The sequence below is a fragment of the Bombus bifarius genome, unplaced genomic scaffold (assembly GCF_011952205.1).
Source record: "Bombus bifarius isolate JDL3187 unplaced genomic scaffold, Bbif_JDL3187 scf7180000008162, whole genome shotgun sequence".
NCBI classification, from domain to species: Eukaryota; Metazoa; Arthropoda; class Insecta; order Hymenoptera; family Apidae; genus Bombus; species Bombus bifarius.
Window position 1 is genome coordinate 293,972 of NW_022884484.1, and position 25,087 is coordinate 319,058.

General features: G+C 26.2%; 5 protein-coding genes across 10 annotated transcripts; 2 read left to right on the top strand and 3 right to left on the bottom strand.

The window, feature by feature from the left end:
• Window positions 1–672: 672 nt before the first annotated feature.
• Window positions 673–2,672, bottom strand: LOC117208789 (tRNA methyltransferase 10 homolog A). 2 transcript variants are annotated; one of them, XM_033450149.1, is made up of 5 exons: window positions 2,296–2,671; window positions 1,835–2,144; window positions 1,522–1,668; window positions 1,347–1,452; window positions 673–1,272 (listed from the first exon to the last, which is right to left on the bottom strand). In XM_033450149.1, exons 1-5 carry the CDS (start codon window positions 2,475–2,477, stop codon window positions 1,049–1,051), a joined length of 969 nt encoding a protein of 322 aa, XP_033306040.1. In that variant the 5' UTR covers window positions 2,478–2,671; the 3' UTR covers window positions 673–1,048. The 2 variants fall into 2 exon arrangements, with proteins under 2 accessions (XP_033306040.1, XP_033306041.1); XM_033450150.1 differs by having other exon boundaries at window positions 1,083–1,253; window positions 2,296–2,672.
• A 253-nt stretch (window positions 2,673–2,925) lies between these two features.
• LOC117208790 lies at window positions 2,926–5,409 on the top strand. Its single transcript, XM_033450152.1, has 5 exons — window positions 2,926–3,325; window positions 4,152–4,455; window positions 4,551–4,811; window positions 4,974–5,126; window positions 5,246–5,409. The coding sequence occupies exons 1-5, from the start codon at window positions 3,033–3,035 to the stop codon at window positions 5,402–5,404; spliced, it is 1,170 nt and encodes a 389-aa protein (XP_033306043.1). The 5' UTR covers window positions 2,926–3,032; the 3' UTR covers window positions 5,405–5,409.
• Window positions 5,410–5,518: 109 nt separating this feature from the next.
• LOC117208791 (NECAP-like protein CG9132) lies at window positions 5,519–8,711 on the bottom strand. Of its 2 annotated transcripts, none has more exons than XM_033450154.1 (3): window positions 8,559–8,711; window positions 7,534–7,930; window positions 5,519–7,442 (listed from the first exon to the last, which is right to left on the bottom strand). In XM_033450154.1, the coding sequence occupies exons 2-3, from the start codon at window positions 7,885–7,887 to the stop codon at window positions 7,191–7,193; spliced, it is 606 nt and encodes a 201-aa protein (XP_033306045.1). In that variant the 5' UTR covers window positions 7,888–7,930; window positions 8,559–8,711; the 3' UTR covers window positions 5,519–7,190. The 2 variants fall into 2 exon arrangements, with proteins under 2 accessions (XP_033306045.1, XP_033306044.1); XM_033450153.1 differs by having other exon boundaries at window positions 8,438–8,698.
• A 783-nt stretch (window positions 8,712–9,494) lies between these two features.
• LOC117208779 (cohesin subunit SA-1) lies at window positions 9,495–17,462 on the top strand. 3 transcript variants are annotated; one of them, XM_033450124.1, is made up of 19 exons: window positions 9,495–9,670; window positions 9,768–9,931; window positions 9,990–10,168; window positions 10,306–10,479; window positions 10,548–10,752; window positions 10,875–11,204; window positions 11,287–11,892; window positions 11,965–12,307; window positions 12,378–12,611; window positions 12,689–12,881; window positions 12,953–13,139; window positions 13,221–13,525; window positions 13,616–13,827; window positions 13,976–14,142; window positions 14,260–14,311; window positions 16,119–16,154; window positions 16,365–16,538; window positions 16,619–16,703; window positions 17,311–17,462. In XM_033450124.1, exons 1-19 carry the CDS (start codon window positions 9,648–9,650, stop codon window positions 17,326–17,328), a joined length of 3,687 nt encoding a protein of 1,228 aa, XP_033306015.1. In that variant the 5' UTR covers window positions 9,495–9,647; the 3' UTR covers window positions 17,329–17,462. The 3 variants fall into 3 exon arrangements, with proteins under 3 accessions (XP_033306015.1, XP_033306016.1, XP_033306014.1); XM_033450123.1 differs by having other exon boundaries at window positions 9,648–9,670; window positions 16,619–17,462; XM_033450125.1 differs by lacking the exons at window positions 16,119–16,154; window positions 16,365–16,538; window positions 16,619–16,703; window positions 17,311–17,462 and adding an exon at window positions 15,130–15,193.
• Window positions 17,463–17,639: 177 nt separating this feature from the next.
• LOC117208778 (myosin-2 heavy chain) lies at window positions 17,640–24,605 on the bottom strand. 2 transcript variants are annotated; one of them, XM_033450122.1, is made up of 11 exons: window positions 24,449–24,605; window positions 24,044–24,132; window positions 23,841–23,902; window positions 19,617–23,755; window positions 19,251–19,549; window positions 18,955–19,130; window positions 18,722–18,834; window positions 18,494–18,583; window positions 18,318–18,380; window positions 18,105–18,221; window positions 17,640–17,978 (listed from the first exon to the last, which is right to left on the bottom strand). In XM_033450122.1, the coding sequence occupies exons 1-11, from the start codon at window positions 24,479–24,481 to the stop codon at window positions 17,904–17,906; spliced, it is 5,256 nt and encodes a 1,751-aa protein (XP_033306013.1). In that variant the 5' UTR covers window positions 24,482–24,605; the 3' UTR covers window positions 17,640–17,903. The 2 variants fall into 2 exon arrangements, with proteins under 2 accessions (XP_033306013.1, XP_033306012.1); XM_033450121.1 differs by having other exon boundaries at window positions 18,722–18,876.
• Window positions 24,606–25,087: the final 482 nt, after the last annotated feature.

The following is a 25,087-nucleotide window of genomic DNA, read 5'->3' on the forward strand; positions in this document are numbered from 1 at the left end:
ACAAACAAAGAGAATTTCCGTATAATAAGGTCTAAATTAAATTACAAAATAGCATATATTCTCTATCTTCAAATTAGTTACACATATTTTGGTATAAGGTTGCTATTAAAAATGATACCACTTATGTAGACAATTTTATTGATAGAATTGATAGGTGAAGAATTAATATCAAATTTTTAAATTTATTGTTAATTTTGCCCAAATTTTGCAAAAAGCATTTAACTGTATTTCATAAGTAATATTTTATTCATAAAGTATAAGAATGAACTTTAATGTGGACAAACAGTGAACATTAGAAATTATTAAATGATAAATCATTATTGAAAAGTTTCGTGTTTTGAGGAATATATGATTTAAAAAAAAACAATTTCTAAATATTGAAAGTTATTTTCCAGTCATGATAACTCTATTATGTCATACAAAGTATAAAATTATAATATTTGAAGTAATAATACAATAATAAAGCTAGAATAATATAAAACTTAATTTTATACAAATCTAATTTATTCTTATAACTCCGGGTCAATCAAAAATAATTAGTGTAAATGATATATGTATGTGTAAATTTTACATAAATATAGAATATTTTTGAAATTTTCTTGCAAAATTTGAGAAAAATTAATTCATCTTTTTTAAAGTGTAACAATTTTTTGTTTTACCTCCACATTTTTATTTTGCATTAGAGATATCATATTTAAAGTGAATCTGTTAAATTACCTTAAATAAAAGCAGATATCTTTAATTTATTTAGATCATGTGCATTGATGCGTTGTAATTTGTGTTACTCTATTTCTAGATTGTATCCCACATCTACACTTAATGTACTTAATGTCTAATTTCTTAGAAACAAAATTTGTCTCTTTTTATTAGTACATTTGAATTTATGTATTTTTTATTTATAATAATTTACATATGTGTACATCAACTCGTGTATATATATGTATCTTTTATAAAATATACTACGATAATAAAATAATTGATAAAAAAATAAAACAGAGTACATATACTACAATATTACATTTACTTTTTTATTTACAACATATTTTTGTTATGTACACACATTATTCATGTTTTCAAATTCATTAATTTTAACATTTGATTCTATTTTATCATTTGCCTGAAAAATGTCTTCCTTGTCATTATAAATATGTAATGTATCTTTATTGTTTTCTAATGGTACAATTAATTGTGCATTCTTCCTTTCTGGTAAAACTTGTAGAAATGCTTCCTGCCATGTTTTTCCTTCACTGACTCTAAGTAAAATTTCAAACACTAAAAAGGTTTGTGTATATATATACATAAATTTTATATGCTAACTAATGAATTTAGCTGTATATCAGACATACCATGATCAACAGTCAAAACTTTCCTTGCTTTCATACTTAAGAATTTATCTAGAGGTAATCTGCCATGTGTTATACCAGCTTGTATAGCTAATTTATGACAGAGACCCTAAAACATAAGTATTGTATAAGAAATTTATATGAACTCATCTTATTTTGGTTATAAACCTTAGCTTACCTTATGACTGTTATGATCAACAAGACCACCTATAACGTACACATAATCACATTTTAACTGCGTAATAATATTTTCTGATTCACTAGTAAGATATATAATTTTTTCCTTTGGATAAACATCCAAATAAGGTTCTGCATGAAATTTTACCTATGCATTATTATATATTATATACAGGTTGTTAACTTTAAATCAAACATTTAAATTATTTCCATATTAGATTAGATTCCATAAAAGTTAAGATATAAATTATCTTAATCATACTTAACAATTTTTATCTTTCTAAACTTATTATAATATCATTAAAATAACATACATCCCAATGTTCGTATCCATTGTGCTTTTGCATATCAGCTTTTGACTTCCCATTAAAACTAGTAAGGGAAAATTGCATTGGTGCAATAGCTCGTCTATTCAAAGTATAACACCTTAGTATTTGTTTAGTTAACTTTGCAATATCCTTATCAATCATTAAATCATCGAAAGACAAATCGACTGTTATCCCAATTTTACAACTGCTATCTGCCATTGTACTTTTCTTTAAAGCTTTCCTGGATGGTCCAAGATCTATATTATTTGCACGAGCGAATGCTCGTTTCTGTCTTGTTTTTTCTCGCTCACGTAATCTATGAAATTAAAATAACTTTTACCTAATAACATTATTGTCAAATGTAATTTGATATAATTTAATAAATTTTGTATCCCCTTATATAGCGAAATTATCGAATACATTGTAAAATCACATAATTCTTTAATTTATTAAAGAGAAATAAAAACCTTCGTTCAACCTTTCGTGTCAACCATTTTTCCCTTTTTTTTACTTTCTTCAGCTGATGTTTACTCAAATTTGGATGTAATTCTGATAACTTTTTATCTGTATTGAAACATGTTTTCTGTTCACAAATTTTTACATATTGTGTATCATTTCCAATGTTATTTGTACCGTTCTCATTCTCCATATTTTCACAAAAAATACGGAAATGATACTCGCGTTCTGTTTTTGCGAAAGGATCCACTAAGAGTTGTAGTACAGTTGCCTAAAAAAAATCTCGTTTCATTCAGACGCAAACTGCACTTAAAACACACTTGAGAAATTACAATAAATCTAAACTGATACTGTATACTTCATAACAAAATAGTACGTCATCAATTATTTCTGTTTATTTACATCTAATTATTCCTTAATTCAAAAATAACTATTATTTTATTTATATAAATTTATATTTAATATATTTATTATTCTATCAATTATAATAATATATAAATTTTTAGATAGTTTATTATTTTTTTAGGGGATGTAAATATCGACATTCAATTCTATTTGAAAAATTAAATAAACTAATCTAAAATTTCTGGGGAAATTATAGTAGTGAAAATAACTGTTGGCAATTAGTTCAATAATCCCTAAAGAATAGAGTCATCTGGATGAAAATCTAAATTATCTTTCCGTAGTGAAAGCAGACGATTTTATATAGATCCGAAACGTGTTTGATCGGTTTTTGTGAAGTGAGAGAATGCAAGTTATTGGGGTTGACGGTCGTGTCGTCGGCTATCTTTTTTGTTTTCTGATACTGCAAGCGAAACTAACGAACTCAAGAACCTCTTGGAGGCTCAGTGCTGACAAAGTCGTCAAAACAACAGACTTCGTGAGCACAGTTGAGGATGATCCTATCCTCGATATCCTGGCGAGCAGCATTAGTATCGGAAATGGACACAGTTGGAGTAGAACAGCTATTTCTGAAAAATACGAAAAGATACAACCCTATTGCCAAGATTGTAAAAGTGTTGTTTCTGGAAACCATGAACGGTAAGAAATCACAGGAGTTTGGTTCATCTTGGGTAAGAGCTATGTCATATATCTTGTTTCAGAATGTCAAATTGATACTTTTAGTACCTTTTGAAATAAACTGGATTATATGTATATATTGAACTTGTATTTTTCAAATATATAATTCAAGAATTTATAAATACCCGGAATAAATTATATTAAGATTTGATGTTTTATGATTTTTTTGTATACATAATACCTATAGTATTCTTACAATAGAATGATGCACACTTTTATAATAACATTCTATTTAGTTGAACAATATTTAAAGGTCTGAAAGGATATATTCCTCAGGGATAAAAGCTTTTGTTCCATTTTTGTATTTATTTAATGTAACTTATATCAATGTTTAGCACACATGTAACAATATCAATGAGATTTTAACCAAAACATTGTAGTTGGTATTTGACATTGTTTTCTATATTACATTGCATGTTTTGCATGTTTTATATAATTATCAGTATCCAATTTATTATTATAGTGTATGTTTCACCTGTCATATTTTCAAAAAAGTACAAAACTAAATATTTAAACTGTATGAAAAAGTATGAATACATAAAATATATAAGAATCTGTAATTAGTTGATTTAAAAAAAATTATATAAACATATTTTTATATATATAAATCTTTTTATATACTTGTATATTTTAATTATTATCATTATTCTTATATTTTAGATTTTGTCCCTAATAATTATTATAAATAACCTGATGCAATTTTCTGTTTCTTCCTGTAGTTAGTATTTGTGTGTGGCTTACTGTTCTTTCAGCGTTAAAAAAGCCCTAACTTTGGTCCCCTTGGCAGACGATTCTCGTCATACGTGTTGAAGGATACACCAAATGCTACTGAATCTTTCCCTCTATCATCTCAACTGTCAAACGAGCAAGTCATGTGCTCTTCTGGTCAACAATGTGAGGATATAATTCTAGACTGTGGAAAGCCTGTCAATTTCACTTATTATGACAACTTGCTTGGTGTTGCAAATAGAGATAAGCATCCACTGGTTCCAGAACCTAATGTAGCACTCATGTTTAAGAAGAATGGTGGCAAGACTATGGATGTTGACATTGATCTGTTAGAGAAACGCTTAATGAAAGCAAAAAGAGAGGTACGATTATTACAGAATACTTTGTTTATAAATAAACAAATAGGGAGACCTAGTGCAAAGCTGTATATATATATACTTTATTCAATTTGTTGTAGAAGCCAAAATCTGTCCAACTTTACAATCAAATAGGAAATTTTTGGCGTATAAAAGGTGATGCACAAAGATCAATTGAATGCTTTCGAAGAGCGCTTGCTGTATCACCACATAATGCAGAAGTTTTGTTAAATTTAGCTCGAGTATTATTAGTTCAACAATATTTGGATGATGCAACATATTTAGCAAGACGTTCTTTGGAATTACAACCTCCAGATCGTAATGCTTGGGAACAATATCTTACACTTGGTCAAATATTTAAGGTAATTGAAAGTTGTAGAAATATAATCTGTTTCATATAATCACAGTGCATTTAAATATATATTCTATTTGATTATTATTTATAATACAATATTATTTAAATTTGTTTTGAAATATTATCAAGACATAATTTATCACTACAATGTTTATTATTTTGTTTGTAGGCATATGGTCATTATCAAGAAGCAGCTGTACATTTACGACATGCTTTAGAATTAAAACCAGACCTCTCTGAAGCAGCAGAAGCTTTAAGAGAGGTAGAATCAATTCCGGCTGCAAGCATACATATCTATACATTACTGATAATAATATGTCTGGTATGTAAGATAAAAAATATATCATTGTATTGCTTCATTAGTGCATTTTACGTTAAAAAAATATAAATAATTGTTATTCATAATATATTGAAAGAACTTTCAATACATTTATGTTGCAGGTACTTGGAGTACTGTTAGTAGTTTTAAGCAGTGTAGAGTGTGATGAAGATTCTAGTCTAGTTAATGGACAATTTCAACGTCCAGTTCAACGTCACTTTAGTCGCGCTATGGCTATGCGCAGTTTACGACTTAATGTTTCTCGTAATAAACGTTGTTGATTATTAAAAAAAAAATGAATAACCTTGTGATAGAAGAAAATTTCAGCTACTATTATCATTTATCTAACTACGAAGTATTATTTGTAATATGATTTTTAATAATTATTTAATATATTAATAATTATGCAATTTATTATAATTATAAATGAAAATATACAATAAAAAGCAACACCATTTTTCATTTACTACAAAAAGAAAAATAGCGTTAATGACTACATATTCGAGTGCAAACTTTTTAAAGTGTGTAACTATATACACACATATGCGCACGTGATTTAATATTAAAATATTTTCATGACTAAGAATGGAATGTCATTTACGGAATTATAAAATATTTTTGTTGTTACGTTAAATATTAACATAGGTATTATTAACAATATTACTTAGCATCATTTACAATATACAGTAATAATAGAATATATAAGTAATCATTTTATGTACCTACTCACAAGGTCTAACGAACTTTTTTTTTATCTGTGAATAATTTACAAATATAATTTAATATCATCTTTAAATAATAATTTTTAATATATACACGAAACAATGAAGTTCTTTTACTTCTGCAAATAAAAATATCTAATAAATTTATTTTTTATTATTCCGAATATATATTAACTTCTCGTTCATTTAGTATAATATTTTCTGAGTTTTATACAACAATATTTTTAGATGTAAAACAATAATTTTCTCTTTTATTCTAAAATAATTCACTTTAGTATATAATTTCTTCAGATTGTTTCTAAATTTATATTTGGCCAACAAAAATGTTCAAACAAAATTTATATCAATAGCATCAATATGAGATAAAATTTTAGTGTCACTTTTAAAAATAAAAGTATGTAATATAAAGATCTTACATATTTCATAATACAACTACGTGATAGCACAATAATGTGAAATATCATTTTGTAGATTATTAGTGAAAAAAAATCGAAATATAATCTAGAAAATTAGGCCGTACATTTGCACAATTCCTGCTTTATGTACAAATACCGTAAATTAATATTAATTAAAACTATATACTATAATTTAATTCATATTCCTTTAAGGGTTTTCACAAAGAATGTATCCATGCAATAGACAATACCAGAAATAGTTTCAGTGTATTTTGTATTTAATACTGTACTACTGATAAACGTCTTTGTTATTAGCAAAATTTTATATTTGATATCATAAACGTATTCTTATTATTCTTTAATCACTTAATACATTGCTTATAGTTCAAACTACCTCCCTTTTCAATTTGTACAAGACAATAAACTTATTTGTTAACTATTTATATAAAAAATATGAGTATTTCACACACTTTATATAATTTGTTTAAATCAGAGATATAATATGTACATCTTCTAACATTTGTGAAGAAGAAAAGAAGAGAAATTAAATATCCGTGTGAACTTTTTAGTCTATCTTAATGTTTTATAAAAACATACTAATTTCAGTAAATAAGTTCCATTGAAGAATTTTAGTTAATTCTTAAACAGAATATTTCATTAATTCAAGTGAAACTCCTTTTGATATAATTCATTTTGTAATTGAATCAAAATATAAATTTAAAAAATATGTAAATACTATATCATAATATAGTAAAATATATGTAGTTGATTTACTATTCACCATGTACATAGAAACATCTTTGTCAATAATTACCCTTAAAAGATATCTATATGCAACATACATGCATATTAATATACATGTGCACACAGTGAATATACAAATTACAATATGCATATATAGTCTATGATTCTACAGCACTGCTATATTAAATTTTAATACACCTTGCAAGTTAAAATTGAACCCAACTGGCATTTCCTACTGTTGGTGGTTGTTGAGTTTGAGATTGCTGTGATGCACTTGCAAATTCTCCCCATTCAGAACTTGGTTGATTTTGATTCTGAGCAGGTTTGTGTGCAGGAGATGACGTTGGAGTTTTTGCAGGTGGTGGTGCAATTTTTACACCACCTGGTGGAGGTGGTAAACCCAAGTTTGTGTTGGCACGCTGTTTTGTTTTAGCAGTAACTTCACTACCATCCTTCTTCTATATATTATAAATATAAGAACTTTGAAATTCATTACATAATTTAATATCTAAATTTTTATAACATCCAATACTATAAAAAAATCCTTACAGTGATTTTCATGTTTATTTTTATTGTTTCTCCTTCTTTAAATCTGAGGTCTAATTCTTGTTTTGGTGTATCTTTTTCCTTTTCAATTTGTTCTTGATTTCTGAGCCATTTAAAATGATCTTGGAGGGCAACATTTAAATCAAAACTATCAGATCTATCCAAAAATCCAACACCAATAAAAGCTGATCTTCCATTATCATCTTGAATTCTTAGAACAAAATAACGAGAAGAATCTGTAACTGGTTCAACTGCAATTCCTGGATATTGTTCAATTGGACATTTTGCAAATAATTCTCCAGTAACTTTATCTTCCAATTTAATAGTAATTGAGTCTCCCTGAGAGACAAGACGCATACGTCCAGTCCATGTAGGTTCTTGGAGATTCCAATCAGCTGCTCTAAAATATAATATGTATTTAAAAATAAAATATTTATTCACTCTCATTAATTTGTCAACATCAAAATTAACATTTTTTATATTATTTTAATATAAATAAATTTACATTTAATTGAACTAAAAAAGATGCATATTTTTTATGTTATAAATATTTAGTATTTAAAAAAGAGATCTTTAACATAGACATTTTGTAACATAAAAATTTGGAATTAGATTTCCATAACTTTAAAAGTTTTACAAGTCTAAATCTTATAAAACTTTATGATATTGTATTCCAGATGTAGTATTAATATTATACTTTTAACGATTTCCGGTATAACTTTTGCTGACGTATTAAACGTCACAGCTAAAATTAATAGAAAAAACGTATTTAAAATGGCAAGAAAATATGAGATCTTTTAAATGGCAGTGAACAAAATATCATATTTAAATATATCTTTGCATACATTGTCGTTTTATAAAATGAAATATTTTTGAGGAAAATACTGTCAAAAAGAATCAATCGTACCGATAACCCCTATTCGTTGACCTTGGCGGTATTTTAAATACAAAGACTTCAGATTTCACAAGTAATACACTTTCATATGTATCCATTGTATTTTTTGACAAATCACAGAGAAAGTGCTTACGTTCGAGAGTTGAAACTTAACGAAGTGCTATTTCAAAATTCGTTTATATTTTGTGACGGATCTCTGCCGTGATTTGATAACTTTATCTCCAGTCACGCCTCCTATCCCCCACACAAAGACCGTTAACCATGGATTATTTCACTAGTGATAATAGATTCTCTTCTGCCAGTGGCACTGGTCCAATGTCAGTTTTTACGTAGAACATATTTGTAATTTGAATTAAAATAAAGAGGGTCAATTTTTATATATTCATTCTTTACTTATTGAAATGTTACTCTAAGATAACATCTTGCAAGTACTAATGCCAATATTTATTACAGAAAATAAAATTTCTCATAATATGTGTAGAAAACATTATAATTATATTATTTCAAATATAAATTATTAATAGAAATATCAAAGGTATTTTTAATATATTCCTGCTAATAATATTAGATAGTTTACTAGATAGACAATTACATAGGCACTAATAAAAATTAGATAGTTTATCTATTTTTTAAAATTTATTCTTTATACGGATGTTTTTTATAAGGATTCAATTTAAAATTTAGATTTATGAGTATAAATATACTGAAAAATTAATTTAAAAAGGTCTGTTCATATCATTTGTTCATATCATTTGATAAATGACTATGTTCACTGGTACATATTTACGTTTATTATAAGACCAACTATTTATATTCATAAAATGCGCGGGATTATTTGACAAATTCTATTAATACGTTCTTAATTTTATTCGAGACAACCAACATTTTAATCAAATGCATCGAAAAACTATAGGAATATAAGAATTCATTCCTAATTTCCACGTTTGATGGGAGCTCTTTTAGGTTTAGATGAATCAAACCGGTTAATGGATACGGACATAAGTTTGGAGTTTATATTTTATAAAAATGAATTTGCGGGAAAATGATAGACACCTAGCGGTGAGAGTGCCAAACAATCAGTGAGACACACATATCCCGGAACGTGAAAATAGCAAATCAACTTAAATACATGATCCATGCATAATCCAACGTAAATACGTTTAAATACATTTTTATATAAATATCTTCATTAATTTATATATCATAATATAATTTATATAATATGTTTACTTCAATTCAAAAATTGTAAGTTATATTATTTAAATATTAAATATATATGCTTCTAGTAAAAAAATATATATGTAAGATATTTACAGTATATTATAATGTATTGTTTGTTTAGCCCTGAACATTATCCATCCGAAAGCTATAGTTCTCCAAGTACATCACAACCACAATATCAGGAACAGACAAATTTTGAGAACCAATCCCAATTTGAACAACCTATGACACCAGCAACTCCAACTAATATGAGAATTACAAGGAATACACGTGCAAGATTACGTGGTATGACTCAAAATGATATTTCTTTGTTATCTATTTCTAAATAATGATTCTTCTGCAGGAGGACCTATACAGCAACCAAAGTATAAAGAGATAGATACGGATTACATTCCAACTACTAGTGGTAGAGGAAGAGGAGGTAGTGGACGTGGAAGAGGGAAGCGAACACATCATTCACATAGTTTGGAAGATGAAGCTAGTCTCTATTATGTCATTAGAAACAATCGGTCTTCATTAACTGTATGTTGACTGTCATGTTCAAAGAAAAGTTTGTTAAAAGTATTTGAATTATAATAAATAATAAATTCGTGGATAGATATTTTTATGTATATATATATATTTATATATACATATATACACGTATACCTTTTTTGTAGACTATTGTTGATGATTGGATAGAAAAATACAAAAGTAATAGAGAAAATGCTCTTCTTATGTTAATGCAATTTTTTATTAATGCAAGTGGATGTAAAGGACGTATTACTTCTGAGATGCAAGCAACAATGGAGCATGTGGCAATAATTCGTAAAATGACTGAAGAATTTGATGAGGTATGTTAATATCTATTTTTTATAAATAAATAGTTTTCTCATATAATTCATAATAATTTGCAAAATAGGAAAGTGGAGAATATCCATTGATAATGACTGGTCAACAGTGGAAAAAATTTCGTGCAAATTTCTGTGAATTTGTCCAAATTTTAGTTAGGCAATGTCAGTATTCAATCATTTATGATCAGTTTTTAATGGATAATGTAATTTCATTATTAACTGGTCTTTCTGATTCACAAGTAAGAGCTTTTAGGCATACTGCTACTCTTGCTGGTAAGATATATTTTTATACATGTTCATACTTATATAGCTACATTTATATTTAAATATAAAAGAAATTATATTTATATTAATCAATTAACTAAATTAATAATATGTTGTGCTATTCTTCATAGCTATGAAACTCATGACAGCATTAGTAGATGTAGCTCTAACTGTATCAATAAATTTGGATAATACACAACGACAGTATGAAGCTGAAAGGCAGAAAGCTAGAGAAAAGAGAGCTGCAGATAGATTAGAATCATTAATGGCCAAACGAAAAGAACTTGAAGAAAATATGGATGAGATAAAAAATATGCTTACATATATGTTCAAATCTGTATTTGTACATCGCTATAGAGATACTTTGCCAGAAATTCGCGCCATTTGTATGGCAGAAATAGGAGTATGGATGAAAAAATTTCATCAAAATTTTTTAGATGATTCTTATTTAAAATACATAGGTAATATATATTAACGTATAACATTAATATGATGGACTTATATTCATTTTATAATATAAGTAAATTTGTTATAATTTTCTAGGTTGGACGTTGCATGATAAAGTTGGTGAAGTTCGATTAAAATGTCTCCAAGCATTGCAACCATTATATGCATCAGAAGAATTAAAAACTAAACTCGAACTTTTTACAAGTAAATTTAAAGATAGAATTGTTGCAATGACATTAGATAAAGAGTATGATGTAGCAGTACAAGCTGTTAAACTTGTCATTTCTATTTTAAAACATCATAGAGAAATTCTTACTGATAAAGATTGTGAACATGTATATGAACTTGTCTATTCCTCCCATCGTGCTGTTGCACAAGCAGCCGGTGAATTCTTAAACGAACGTCTATTTCGCCCTGATGATGAAGCAGTAGCTGGCGTTAAAACTAAACGTGGAAAGAAGCGTTTACCGAATACTCCACTTATTCGAGATCTCGTATTATTTTTTATTGAATCCGAACTTCATGAACATGGAGCATATTTAGTAGATTCTTTAATTGAAACGAATCAAATGATGAAAGATTGGGAATGTATGACAGATTTACTATTAGAAGAGGCTGGACCTGAAGAAGAAGCTTTAGATAACCAGAAAGAGACATCTTTGATTGAATTAATGGTTTGTTGTATAAAACAAGCTGCTACAGGTAAGTTTTTGTGTTCTTGTATTTTTATGGAATTGTATGACAAATATAAACCTCCTGTAATTTTCAAAATAGGTGAAGCTCCAGTTGGTCGGGGACCAACTAGAAAAATTTTATCAGCAAAAGAAATGAAACAAGTTCATGATGATAAACAACGGTTAACGGAACATTTTATACAAACACTACCGCTTTTGCTTGATAAATACAGGGCAGATCCGGAAAAACTCGCAAATTTACTTGCTATTCCTCAATATTTTGATTTGGATATCTATACAAAATCTCGACAAGAGCAAAATTTGGATTCGTTGTTGAATAAAATTCATACAATTGTGGAAAAAATGCATGACACCGAAGTTTTAGATACGGCTGCAAAAACATTAGAACATATGTGTATAGAAGGACATGCTATTTTTACCAGGTAAAATTTTATGGCGGTATATATTGAAGTTTTTATGAGAGAATATTTATTACTTGATGTTTCAATTCAGGTGTGATGTAGCACGCTCAACGTTAATCGATTCCATTGTAAATAAATATAAGGAAGCTATTGATGAATATAGAAATTTAATAGAAGGGAATGAAGATCCAGATGAAGATGAAATTTTCAATGTTGTACAATCTTTAAAAAAAGTTTCCATATTTTACTCTTGTCACAATATGAATCCGTGGGGAATATGGGATTCTTTATATAAGGACATTGAAGATGCCAAAGATCCATCTAAGTAGTACCATTACATATTTTGTATTATATATTTGCTGGGAATTTTATTCATATATGTATATAAATATCTTATTACAGATGTTTACCACATGAGGCAGTTAAGTATTGCATAAGTGCATGCTTTTTTGCTATTTTATGGGGACAAAATCATCTTATGGAAGCTGCAGATTCTGGAAATCAAGGTGAAGATGAATGTCGGCAATTAAAAGAGCGTTTGCATTCTTTTATGGGTTCAATGCGTTATTTTGTTAGTGGTGATGTAAACGCCACGGTAATTACTTTATTCATATTTTTTACTATTTTTAATATGTCGATTATATGTATTTGTCAATGTTGTTTCAGCCTACTCCACCTATTTTAAGAGAAGAAGCATATAATACAATATGCGATTTATTAGTAGTGTTTTGTAATCAATTAACAACACATTCTAATCCTTTAATGCATCAGTTAGTATATGAACCTGATCAAGCAATGCAAAACATGCTTAATCGATTTATTCAAGAATACGTATTTTTTGAAGAGGAAGATGGTATGCTATATTAATTTACTGAATATACACATCTTTTGTCTCACAAAGATTAATTTCTGACATAAGATATTGTAATTGTAGATGAACATGATGAACATTCAAAGATTGAAGAATTACATAAAAGAAGAAATTTTTTGGCTGGTTATTGCAAATTAATTGTATATAATATGATACCTACAAAAGCAGCGGCTGATGTCTTTAAACATTATGTAAAATATTATAATGACTATGGTGATATTATCAAAACTACATTAGGGAAAGCTAGGGACATTAATAAAACAAATTGTGCTTTAACTATGCAACATAGTTTAAATATTTTGTATAATGAAATAGTAACAGAGAAAGGCAAAGTTAATAGAAACAGTGAGGAATTTACTGCAATTAAGGTTTGTTTACATATATATATCAATATTTTACAATTCAAAAAATATATAGAAAATCTGTTTTGAAATAAAGATATGTATTAATATCTTCAGGAACTCGCAAAACGATTTGCTTTGTCATTTGGCTTAGATGCAGTAAAAAATCGTGAAGCAATTACTGCTTTACATCGAGCAGGTGTTCTTTTTGCAATTACACCACCAGATGGTATCGAACAAGATCCTACAGGGCCACCACCTAATTTATCCTTTCTTGAAATCTTATCTGAATTTACGAATAAGCTTCTTAAACAAGATAAACGAGTCGTGTAGGTATAATCTTTATTCAAAACTTTTTATTTATATATTTCTTTCTTAACGAATTTGTTATCTTAATTAATATTTAATTATAATATAACATATGTATATATTATATATTTATTTAATTAGTTAATTTTATATGCATTTGTGTCACAGATTAAATTTCCTTGACAGAAGATTACAAGCTGGAATGCCATCCTCACGGGGAGAGGATTGGCAACCTTTACTTTTGTACAGGAACAGCTTATTACATGGCGAAACAGATCAAGTTCCAGTAACAAGTAAGCGCGCATATACAAGACGTAAGAAGGATCATTTAGCTGGTATGTTAATCAATATATTATGTCTTAATTGAAATTTTTAATAATCTATATTAGAAATATTAATAAATATTTTAGCTTTTAACGATACTTGTAACAATTTATATAAAATGTTTGCAGAAGAAGAAGAAGCAGATGAGCCTGAAGAAGGTTCTGATCATGAGTTTTCCGGGTAAGTTAGGTGTTCATATGAAGCTAGTAAAGAATAACATATTTTTTATATTTTATTTACTAAAATAATTATAGAAGTAGAATATTTTTTTCGATAAAAATTCATAATAAAATCAATCTATAATTTAAATCTATGTATACTTATACGCAACACACGCTTTATTGCTTTTAAAATACAAGTTATGCTATGAATGACAAGTATTTAGTTCTAGAAAATATTGCAAAATTAGCTATTAGATTTACACGCTTATGTAGATATTAATGCACATGTGTATAATGTGCACATTTCTTTTCAGTATTATTAGTGTTGCATTCTCGTGTTAATGAATGCCAAAATCGTACTATGCGTAAATTTGTGCGTAGTTTAATTACTAATATAAATACTCTTCTCTCATTATACTTAATATTTATTTTGCTTTATAGTATGCTTTATTGAAATGTACAATAAGATATTACTATTAAGAATTAAAAGTGCAAAAGATATTCTAAAAACGTAAAATATAAAAAATTGTAAAATAATTTTATTAATTTAAAAGTGTTTTATGCAAAAATATATGTGATATAATTTTGAATGCAATAAATATATTGTAAGCTTATTGATATTTTAAGTTTTGTTCTATGTGTATTATTAAACAAATATCTTTTTATAGCCCAAAATTTTTAGGAATAAAACTTTTTTTAATACACTATCCTTTATATATTTATCATTTAATTGCATGCTTGTGCTAATAAATACTTATTGCCATTGGCGTCTTTATGTAAATTATAAATCTGTTGTGTTTGCATGAGTAGTAATCTTTTATGAATCGCTTGTTGCAGGCTACCTGATCGTTATTCAAGCTAAGACTTAGTTTTTAGCAAAATCTATAATATATTATAATCATATAAGGGGCAAAAATTGTATAAGGAATTAATGAGGTCTATTATTCTTGGTGCCTGTTTTAAAATCAACTTTCAAACTAGTGTAAGGAATTATATGTAATATTGTCAAAATATCAAATTAAGTATCAAACACATACCTAAATAATGTAAAGAGCAAATGTTATGTGAGGAATTGATGAAATCTGTTATTCTTAGTGCCTAATTTGGCTACTAAAGAACTCATCTTCTATAAACTAGTGTAAGGAAAATAAGATAAAAAATGAACAATGATATTATGAAATGATAATATTTTTGGAACACCTGACAAAAAAGTACATAGAGAACGATGTGTGTTCTATTGAACCTAAGAACTTAAAACCAAGTAAGTTTAAAATATCTTGTATTCTGTTTATATATTGATAATATACAAATTGGTGATAGATATAATGAACATGTGATATTAATTAAAATAAAACCCTCTTCTCCTATGAGTTCCCAAATCCTACTATCAAAATTTTAGATCCATAGCGAATAAGTAATATTATACTTTGTAAAGCTTTCTCCTCATTAAAATTTGCAGGAAATGTGACAGAATTAACCCATCGTTTCACATTTCCTGCTTAATATCGGATTTCTATATTTTACATTTTTTAACACGCCGTTCTCTATTATCACCGCAATATTATAGAAATGTTTTTAGGTATTTGGTTTGTTAATACTTGGGTTAATTCTGTGTACTTTATTCGAGTAATTTATCGTTTTTCGAATGCAATGACCAGACACATTAATATGTATGTACGCGATGCGAAATTTTATAATATATGCATATGTTCGTATTATATGGGAAATGTATGTGAAACTTCAGAGTTATTTAACATAAATTTTTGTCCCTTTATTTATAATATTAATTCTAATATATTTCCATCAATAAAAGCTTTTTCTTTCAGTAAACACAAGAAGAAACGTGGTGCAAGGAAACATCAGTGAGTAAATTCACACATTTTTTTGTCCATAGTTACAAAAGTAGATCAAATTTAGATTTACGTATTTGTTGAAAGAAATAAGTTTGCAAAATATATACATTCAAATAAAAATATAAATTTCTTCTGTTTAATTAAAAAAATTAATTTTATAAAATAAATTTGAATATCTGCTTTTTTTTGTAGTATTATTAGTTTGAATCTTTATTGCAGATTAGCCGTTAATAAAGTATCAATAACTCGTGGATCTAGGGCAACTGGAATTTATGAAACCAACGAATCTACACAGATGCAGACATCTCCATCAGCAATTATTGAAGATGCATCGACCAGTCCTTCTCAAGACATAGATAATAAACTTAAGACATTACAAATTCAATCGAGGTCGTAAGTAATGAATCCTTAAGTTTGATAAATCAAAGTATTTTTTCAAGTTAGAACTATTTGTAATGAAAATATTTTCTTAGACGAAGAAGTCAAGATAATATAGAACCAAGAGAATTAAGAAGAACTTCTAGAAATTCTGGTCGTTATGTAGAAGGGCAATATATGGTAAGTTATAATAATCTTTCATTCATAATGTTATACGTTAAATATTTAAACATTATTTAATCAATCTTCACCTACGTGGTCATCATTGAAATCTAAAGCTTATTAACTTCAAAACTTTGATAAATTAATTTTTTTAATAACGTATAATTACATAATATGGAGTCAAAGAATATCATAATTTAAAAACTACATTAACTTAAAGTTTTAATTCCATTCCTTGTCTGCAACTGTCTAAAACTGTGATGGTTGTTAGCTTAATATTGCGATTTGACTCACCTATCTAGAGTAAGAAGATTAAATTTTATGTATATAATACAATAATATAAAGAGGCGCGATATAGAGCTAAAGATGTAGCTCTATAACATTTTTCTAAAACACTTAAAACCCTTGATATGTGTGTAAATGTATTTACATGAAATAAAATTTAAATATATCTACAATATTTACATTAATAGAAAGATTGTGCACACACATTGCATGCAGATATTGTGTCACAATTTCGTCCTTATTCAATGATAAAACATTTACAGGCAAACAGTTGAATATAGTATCGAAATAAATATAGTTTATATCAGCACAAAGTAATAAAATGCTTTTCTGTTATAGGAATCTGATTCCGAATAATGAAGTACAATAAAAAAGAATATATCCATTCAAGATAAAACTAAGAGGAAATGATTTGTGATACTTTATAATATACATGTCGTACTGAATAAGTTTTAAACGTTAAAAATAAAAACTTGTTCAATCGACGTTAATTCACATTCAATTATTACGTTCCATTTTACGTTTTGAGACTACTGCATTTTTAATATCATTTTCTTAAGATATTATTTTCATTATTTAAAGCCATATATTTTCTTTAGAATTTACTAGACATAACAGTAGTACATTTTATAATGGTGGTATTCTTCTATGCATAAAACTTTTGAACGTTATTGTTATTAAAAAATTATTTAATGACTGTCCAAATAACATATGAATATAAATATTTTTTTGTATACCATTTGCTTTTTCGATTTGTCTGCTGTTGTATTCTATTCTAATTTGTATTATTATATTATATTATATTTGTTACATATATATATTATACAACTATTATATAATTAGATGTGAGAGCCTTAATGAAAATACATTTCTTTTTTACAATTATAATAATAATTATTATTAAACATTTTATATTACATACGTACGTACTCTCATCTATCATTTGCGTTACGATATTTTCGGAATATGCTACTTCTTCTACGACCTCTTGGTGTAACAATAACTTTCTATAAAAAATGTAATTTAATATTTACATAATGTATGTAAAAATTTTTTATTTATTATGTTATTAAATGTAAGAAACAAGAAGTATGAAAGTAATAAATTATTTTTAAACGATATGAATAACTTACCTCGTCTTGACCTCGTGGAAGGAATAAACTTCTCAGTGTTCGTGGTGTAGTCGTTGCCCTCTCTTTGCCGTTTCTTTCCCTTAATATTCTTGAATTTGGGCTTCTTAATTCATTACCCTTCAATTTTTAAGTATATGTTAGAAATAAATCTTCAGGTCAAATGATATAAATATATTGATATACAAATATACTAGTATCACTCATTACACTTACCTGTATTGATAATCTTCCTCCGTTTTTACTAGGAGTTGGAGGCCCAGGCTTTTTATATGATGTCTGCAAAATAAATATTAAAATGTTATAATGTGACGCGAATAACAGGAGTTTTAAAAATAATGTTATGCCCTAAAAATTCATTATTTGTTTGTAAAATTATCTTAGGTACATACCTGAGTTCTATCCTTTTTCTTAGCTTTTTGTTCAGGAAGCAAACTTTGACTCAAACTATCATTAAATATATCATCTGGAACTGAACCTGCCTATGATTGAATTAAAAACAATAAAATATATACATCTTTATATATATATATATACAAGTAAAATTAATATAGCAATGAATTCAGAATTGCAGTTATATAAATATAAATATATTATATATGATACATATATATGCTTACTTTAATCTCTTCTTCTGTAAATGGTAGAGAATGAAATTGCATTTCAACAGGATAAGATGACTTTAAATGAGGTTTACAAAGAGCATTTCTTTTTTTCAAAATAGATAATCTATCTGCATCAATGATTTGCGAAGAATTACCATCTTTCATGTCAGCTAATAATTTGAATTTATATAATTAATGGTTTAAATTATTTGGAATTAGTTTTATTTAATAAATTATTTTTAATTTACCTAAATAAATATTATCAAGTACTTCTCCTTCTTCATCCTCTGCATTAAATGCATTGCCCATTGTTTGTATACTCTTAATACTACATCTTTTTTCGTATGTTGTTCTTTCTTGTATTACTGAAATTTTATGTAAAACATCTTCTTTAGTTTCTCCTAATAAGTATTTTTTCTCACATCTGAAAAAGAAAAGATTTGAACAATATCTGCTAGGATATCTAAAAATAGATAGATCTGCAAATATCTAAAAGGATGAAGTAATTTTTAATCATTATTCATTATTATAAAATCAGTCTTACTTAGGATTTTTATGTTCCATTAAAGAAACTATATTTTGATCTAAATTTTGATATTTAGTTTTTAATTCAATTAATTCCTTCTGCAATTTTTCCTTTTCTTGTTTTTCACTTAACAGTCTCTCTCCAACATTCCAAAGCTGTGAACTTAAGTTAGCAACATGTGCCTTATATTTACTTAATTCATCTGCCTGTTTACGACATTGTAGTTCCATTTTTCTTTGTAATGACTCTAATTTTTCTTGTACACATTGTTCTTGTTCTCTATTTAGCTTCGTTATTTGTTCATTATATAGCATTTTCTGTAATATTTGTTACAAAAATAAGTAAGTTACGAGAAGTGCAATATGTACAAATATTAATACCTACCATGTTTTGTTTAATTTCATCTATTTTAACTTTATATTTATCATGAATATCTTTTAGTTGAATATCAATATCTTCTTTCTTTGATCGTTTGCTTAACTCATTCCTTTCTTCTTGCAGTTTTAAATTCTGCTCTTTTAATTGTGTTGCTTCTTTCTTTAAGTTTTCTATCTCTTTTAATGATGTTTCCATTTCTTGCACCTTAATACTAAGTTCACCAATATCACCTTTTAATCTTACATTGTTTGTGTGTGCACAGTTTAATTTACTTTCTAAGTTATTCTTAGCTTCTGTCAGTTCATTAATTTGGAATCGTAACTTTTTCTCTGACTCAGATTGGAATTTTGTTTCATCACATTTAAAATCATTTTCAAAAGAAATAACCAATTTTGAAAAATCATCTATTTCATTTTGCAATTGAGTAATGTTTTCTTGTAATATTTTATTTTTATCTAATTCTGCTTCAATAATTGTTTTCTGGTCAAAAAAGATGTCTGAAGAAATATCTAATATCTGTTCACTCTCTTCTTTCAAGGAAATATCTTTTATTTTCTGTTCAAACCATAAAAATTGGTCCCATAAGATATCCTGTAAGGGTTTTATATTTTGAAAATGATGAATATGATACTTAAGTAATGTATTTTCTAAATATGTTTGTTTGCTTTGTATATGCTTTAATTCATCACACACAGATTTATCTATCATGAGAACACTATAGGAACTTGTTAATAAATTGTCCCATTTTTGTTTTAATGTATTTAAAGATGTATCTAAATTTTCTCTTGACTTTATAATGTTATTTAAATAATCTTTTAATGATTCCTTATATTTGATGAAAGTATTTATTCGTTTTATATGGTCTTCTTGTAAATTATTTAGTTCTTGTATCTTACTTTCCAATAATTTTATTTCTTCACATTTTGTAATATAGTTATCTACCATTACTGTTTGATTTTTTAGAGTTTTATTTAAGTTTGTATTTTCATTTGAAAGTTGTAAAATTAATTCACGTGATACCTGTATTTCATTAATGGACTCCTTTAAAGTTCTTAAAATATTTTTATTTGTATCATCATTATTTATGTCTTGTACATTATCTGTAGTATTAATATAAGAATTTTCATTCTTAGTAACTTCTGCAATTGTAAATTTTAAGCCATTTGCTGAATGTTGTAATTCTTCACAAATTTGTATAACTTCTAATCTTTTTGCATCTTCAATTTTACTATATTCCCTATTTTTATTAAGTTCGTCCTTTTCTTTCTTTAATATTTGTTGCAATTCTTCTATAATTTTGTTTTGTTTATAAGACTCTGTTTGTAATTTAAAATTTGTACTTTGCAAATTTTGACATAATAATTTTTGGTCTTCAAGTTGTTTACAAAGTACTCTTTTGGATTCATTGAATTCTTTTTGTAATTCTTCTAATTGTAAACATTTTTCCTTTAAAGCTTTCTCTTGAGTTTTTAAAACTGCATCTTGATTCGTTCTTACTTCCTGTAGATTTATAATTATTTCTTTCAGTTTAACTTCAGAAGCAATTGTTTCTTTTGATAATTTTTCAAATTTATTTTCCACAAGTTCCAATGTTTCCTGTTTTAATTTTACTTCTATATTTAGTTTATCTAAGTGACATTGTTTTTCCAATAATTTTGTTTCCAGTTCTTTTATAAAATTTTTCATCTTAATTTCTCCTTCTGTTTGTAAATGCATTATATGATCTTTTTCTAACTTTAAGGAAGTAATTTCATCAGTTAGATTTTCTATTTTTTTGTCTTTAAATTTGAATTCATCTAACATATTACATACTTCTTGTTGAGATTTTTCAAATTTATCATTTACATTATTTAAATCCAGTAGAATTTTGTTATTCTCAGATTTAAGATCTTTATGTTGTTTCTGAAATACTTCTTGTACCTCTTCAAATTTTTCCAATTTTTGTGTAAACTCTGTTAATTTTTGTTTAGTACAAATTAATTCTGTCTCCAAATGATTTGTTATTTCCTTATTTTTTATTAAATCATTTTCTAACATAACATTAAAACTTATACTATCTTCTAATTTCTTTTTATTATCTGTAAGTTCATCTTTCAGTTGGTACATGGAAAGCTGTTCTTTCGTGTAATTAGTATATAATATTTTATAAGCATTTAAAATACTTTTAGTAGTTTTTTCATTATATTTTTTATACTCATTTATCTGATTTAATATATCTTTTTTCATTAAATAAAATTCTGATTCAAAAGTTCGAATATTTTTCTTTAATGTTTCTATATACATAGAAGAAGCTTGTAAGAGTGCATCTTTTTTATTTACTTTTTCTTCATATACATATATGACTTTTTCTAAAGTTTGTTTTTGGAGTTCAATTTGTTTTAAATACGAAATTTCTTCAGAATATTTTTCTGTAACATTAGTAAGCTCGTTAATTTTGGTTGTACTTTCTGCAACAGTTTTTCTTAATTTTGATATCTCTGTAGTATTCTGTTCATCCTTTTGTTCTAATTTAGATATTTGTAATTGAAAATTTTCAAGTTTTAATTTAGCTTCATTCATGTTATTACTTAATGATTCCAATTCTAGTTGCTTCAAAGTATACTTCTGATTAAAATTATACAATATTATTCGTAAACATTCTATTAGTTCTGTAGTTGTTTTGTTGTCTAATTTATCTTCTACACAATCAGTTTCTAAATTATGTAATATAATCTCTTTCAAATTTGTATTATATAGATCAACAGAAGTTTTATATGAACTATTTTGATCTTTGATATCTTGAATATATTTAAGATTTTCAGATATTTGTGCTTTAACTTCAGTAAGCTCAGTGTTTAATTTAACATTATTTATATTTTCTTTGTTTAAAGATTCTTCCAAATCTTTAATTTTTCCTAACAGAGAATTCTTTTCAGTAATTAATACACCTTTGGATTTTTCAACGACTGACAAAGTTTCTTTTTGAGAAGTATATAACATTTCCAAATTTTTATTTTGTTTTATTAGAGATTCTTTCTCTTGTTGTAAGGTTTCAATTTGTTTAGTCGATTCACTTATGATTACATTTAATTTAGTTTCCGTACTTTGTAATATTTGCCTCTCTTTCTTTAAAAGTTGTGTTGTACTTTCATACTCTTGATTTGCAGATTTCAGTTTTTCATTTACAACATCAAGTTGTGTCTTTAGTAAAGCAGATTCTTCTTTCGCTTCTTGTAATTGAATATCAATTACAGAACTTAAAACTTCACTGGTATTTAAAGATGCTGAAGATGAATTTAAGGGTACTATATCATCAATTTCAAAACTTTGTTCTTCAATTGTTGTTTTTCTAAGTTCTTTTAAATGAGTACGCAACTCTTCATTGGTCTTTTTTAAATTTACTAGTTCCCTATCCTTAATTTCTCCCTGAATCTGCATGTTTTCTAAAGACTTTTCACAATTTTCTACTTTGTCTCTAAAATATATATATTGCATTTGTATAGATGTTAACTTTTTTGTCAATGTGTCAGCATCTGCTTCAAGTTTATCTATGTTACATTGCTTCTGCAATAGCTGATCTTCTAAATGATCTATTTCCTTCCTGTAATATTGTTCATAATCTATTGTGCCCTTATTCTTTTTACAAGATTGTGGAGTAGTCGGTTTCATTTTTTCTTCTCTTAAAACTTTTATTTCTGCAGTCTTTTCCTGTAATTTCTTCTGTAGACTTTGTATTTTGTTTTGTTGAATTCGTATATCTTCCTGTAAATCAATTTTCTCAAATCTCTCTACTTCTAATTCACTTTTCAACATTCTTAATTCCCTATTTCTGTCATTCAATAACTTATGATTTTGAGCAGACCATGTTACAGGAGAATCAAAAAAGTTCTTAAGAGCTTTTCCTTTAGGCGTGACAGGTATTTTTGATGCATCATTCTCTATTCTAGCAATTATTTCTTTTAATGTTTCTTTGTTTATGTCTTTCTTATATGGAATAGTCATTTCAAGAAATGATTTAATCTTAAGTTGCGTTTCATGTTGCAAATTAAAACACATTTGATGATGAAATGATGGTTCTTGAGGTACAAGCAATAAAAATAAAGATGCAATATAAATGTGTTCCATTTCCTCCAAATTTTTATCAAATTTATATTTTGGATATTCATCTGTAAAAAAGATATAAAAAGCATATAATATATTCTTATAAAATAATTATATAATACAGGAAATACTTATCACATATTTACATACCTTGTAAGTATTTTACTATAATATTTTCTGTGTCTGTACTATCTTTAGTACCAGTCCATGAACTATAAAGCAAAATATGTTTGACAAGAATAAATATATTCTAATAGAATGAATATTATGAATGCACATTATTTACATTAAAGAAGAAACTCATTAAATATTTCATTAAAAATTTAAGTGTAAATATATAAAAAATTACTTACAATGATTTTATTAATTTCTTGTAAACCTTCCCATTATCCAATTCTTTCAAGTCTTTAACATTTGTTTCTAATATATCTAAACAATTTAGCTGAAAAAATATGAATTTTTGTTAGAATAAATTATAATGTAAATATTTACATTACACTTACATTATTTATAAGTAAACACTTCCAAACATTTTATAAATATAACCAAAATATTTATTATTTAATAAGTATTTTATTATATTTTAATTGTATATCAAAATATTTATTAATGAATATCTGTAATAGTGTAACAAAAACTAAAATTTAATTTGTTCATCTTAATTAAATAATCGTATTATAATATAATTTGGAATGATTCATTGAAATATTAGTTATTGGTTGTTTATAAATTTCTTTTTATATGGCATTAATACTAACCCATTCCAATAAAACTCCGATCCATAGTTTCATGATATAAAAAAGGCAATTACTTATTTACGCTTGTAAAAATAATAATAGTTAGAACTTGTGCGCTCCTTCGACGTATACTTTTAACGTTCCATTGAAGGTACGTTTAATTTCAAATATTCACTGCTTGCTTCACTTTGCAGGTTAGGCTGCCTATTTATATTATTATAAAAATATCCCTACATACTGCATATATATTTACTTAAAGTCCCTAAACTTGCTAAATTTTTGCTATTTTTTAATGAACAATACAAAGTTTATAAAAATTAACAATGTAAAATGTCTATAGAATAAGTTGGTTATTTTTAATTTTAATTTTTCGCTCTCGTAAATATGTGTAAATATGAATGTGAACTTGTATATACATATTATCTTATTAAAATATAAGTAGTCAACTTATGTTATAAACTTGTTTGCAACAATTTATAACTGAAAGGTACAGATTATAATGTAATTGTTTGTTGATGTTTAATTATCTTTTTCTGTCAGTACGTAATAAATGATTTTCTAATATTTTTTATAAATAAGTTATTGATATATAATATTATAATATAATATAATTGTGATATTTTCAAAAAATTGTAAAATATGAATAGATAAAGGTAATAT

Bases quoted from the DNA above. Each gene is read 5' to 3' on its own strand.
- LOC117208778 (XM_033450121.1), bottom strand. From the start codon at position 24,481: ATGAAACTATGGATCGGAGTTTTATTGGAATGG. The intron at 18,877-18,954 runs GTAAATTAAAAA...TCAAATTATTAG, and splicing joins ACTTGATAATATTTATTTAG to CTGACATGAAAGATGGTAAT. The intron at 18,381-18,493 runs GTATGTACCTAA...TTTATTTTGCAG, and splicing joins AGAAAAAGGATAGAACTCAG to ACATCATATAAAAAGCCTGG.
- LOC117208791 (XM_033450153.1), bottom strand. From the start codon at position 8,523: ATGGATACATATGAAAGTGTATTACTTGTGAAATCTGAAGTCTTTGTA. The intron at 7,931-8,437 runs GTACGATTGATT...ATTATATTTTAG, and splicing joins TCAACGAATAGGGGTTATCG to AGCAGCTGATTGGAATCTCC. The intron at 7,443-7,533 runs GTAAGGATTTTT...TATAATATATAG, and splicing joins AAATAAACATGAAAATCACT to AAGAAGGATGGTAGTGAAGT.
- LOC117208789 (XM_033450149.1), bottom strand. From the start codon at position 2,477: ATGGAGAATGAGAACGGTACAAATAACATTGGAAATGATACACAATAT. The intron at 1,453-1,521 runs GTAAGCTAAGGT...CTTATGTTTTAG, and splicing joins TTGATCATAACAGTCATAAG to GGTCTCTGTCATAAATTAGC. The intron at 1,273-1,346 runs GTATGTCTGATA...AAACCTTTTTAG, and splicing joins AGTTTTGACTGTTGATCATG to TGTTTGAAATTTTACTTAGA.
- LOC117208790 (XM_033450152.1), top strand. From the start codon at position 3,033: ATGCAAGTTATTGGGGTTGACGGTCGTGTCGTCGGCTATCTTTTTTGT. The intron at 3,326-4,151 runs GTAAGAAATCAC...TCCCCTTGGCAG, and splicing joins GTTTCTGGAAACCATGAACG to ACGATTCTCGTCATACGTGT. The intron at 5,127-5,245 runs GTATGTAAGATA...TTTATGTTGCAG, and splicing joins TACTGATAATAATATGTCTG to GTACTTGGAGTACTGTTAGT.
- LOC117208779 (XM_033450123.1), top strand. From the start codon at position 9,648: ATGTTTACTTCAATTCAAAAATT. The intron at 9,671-9,767 runs GTAAGTTATATT...TTGTTTGTTTAG, and splicing joins TTTACTTCAATTCAAAAATT to CCCTGAACATTATCCATCCG. The intron at 10,753-10,874 runs GTAAGATATATT...TATTCTTCATAG, and splicing joins GCATACTGCTACTCTTGCTG to CTATGAAACTCATGACAGCA.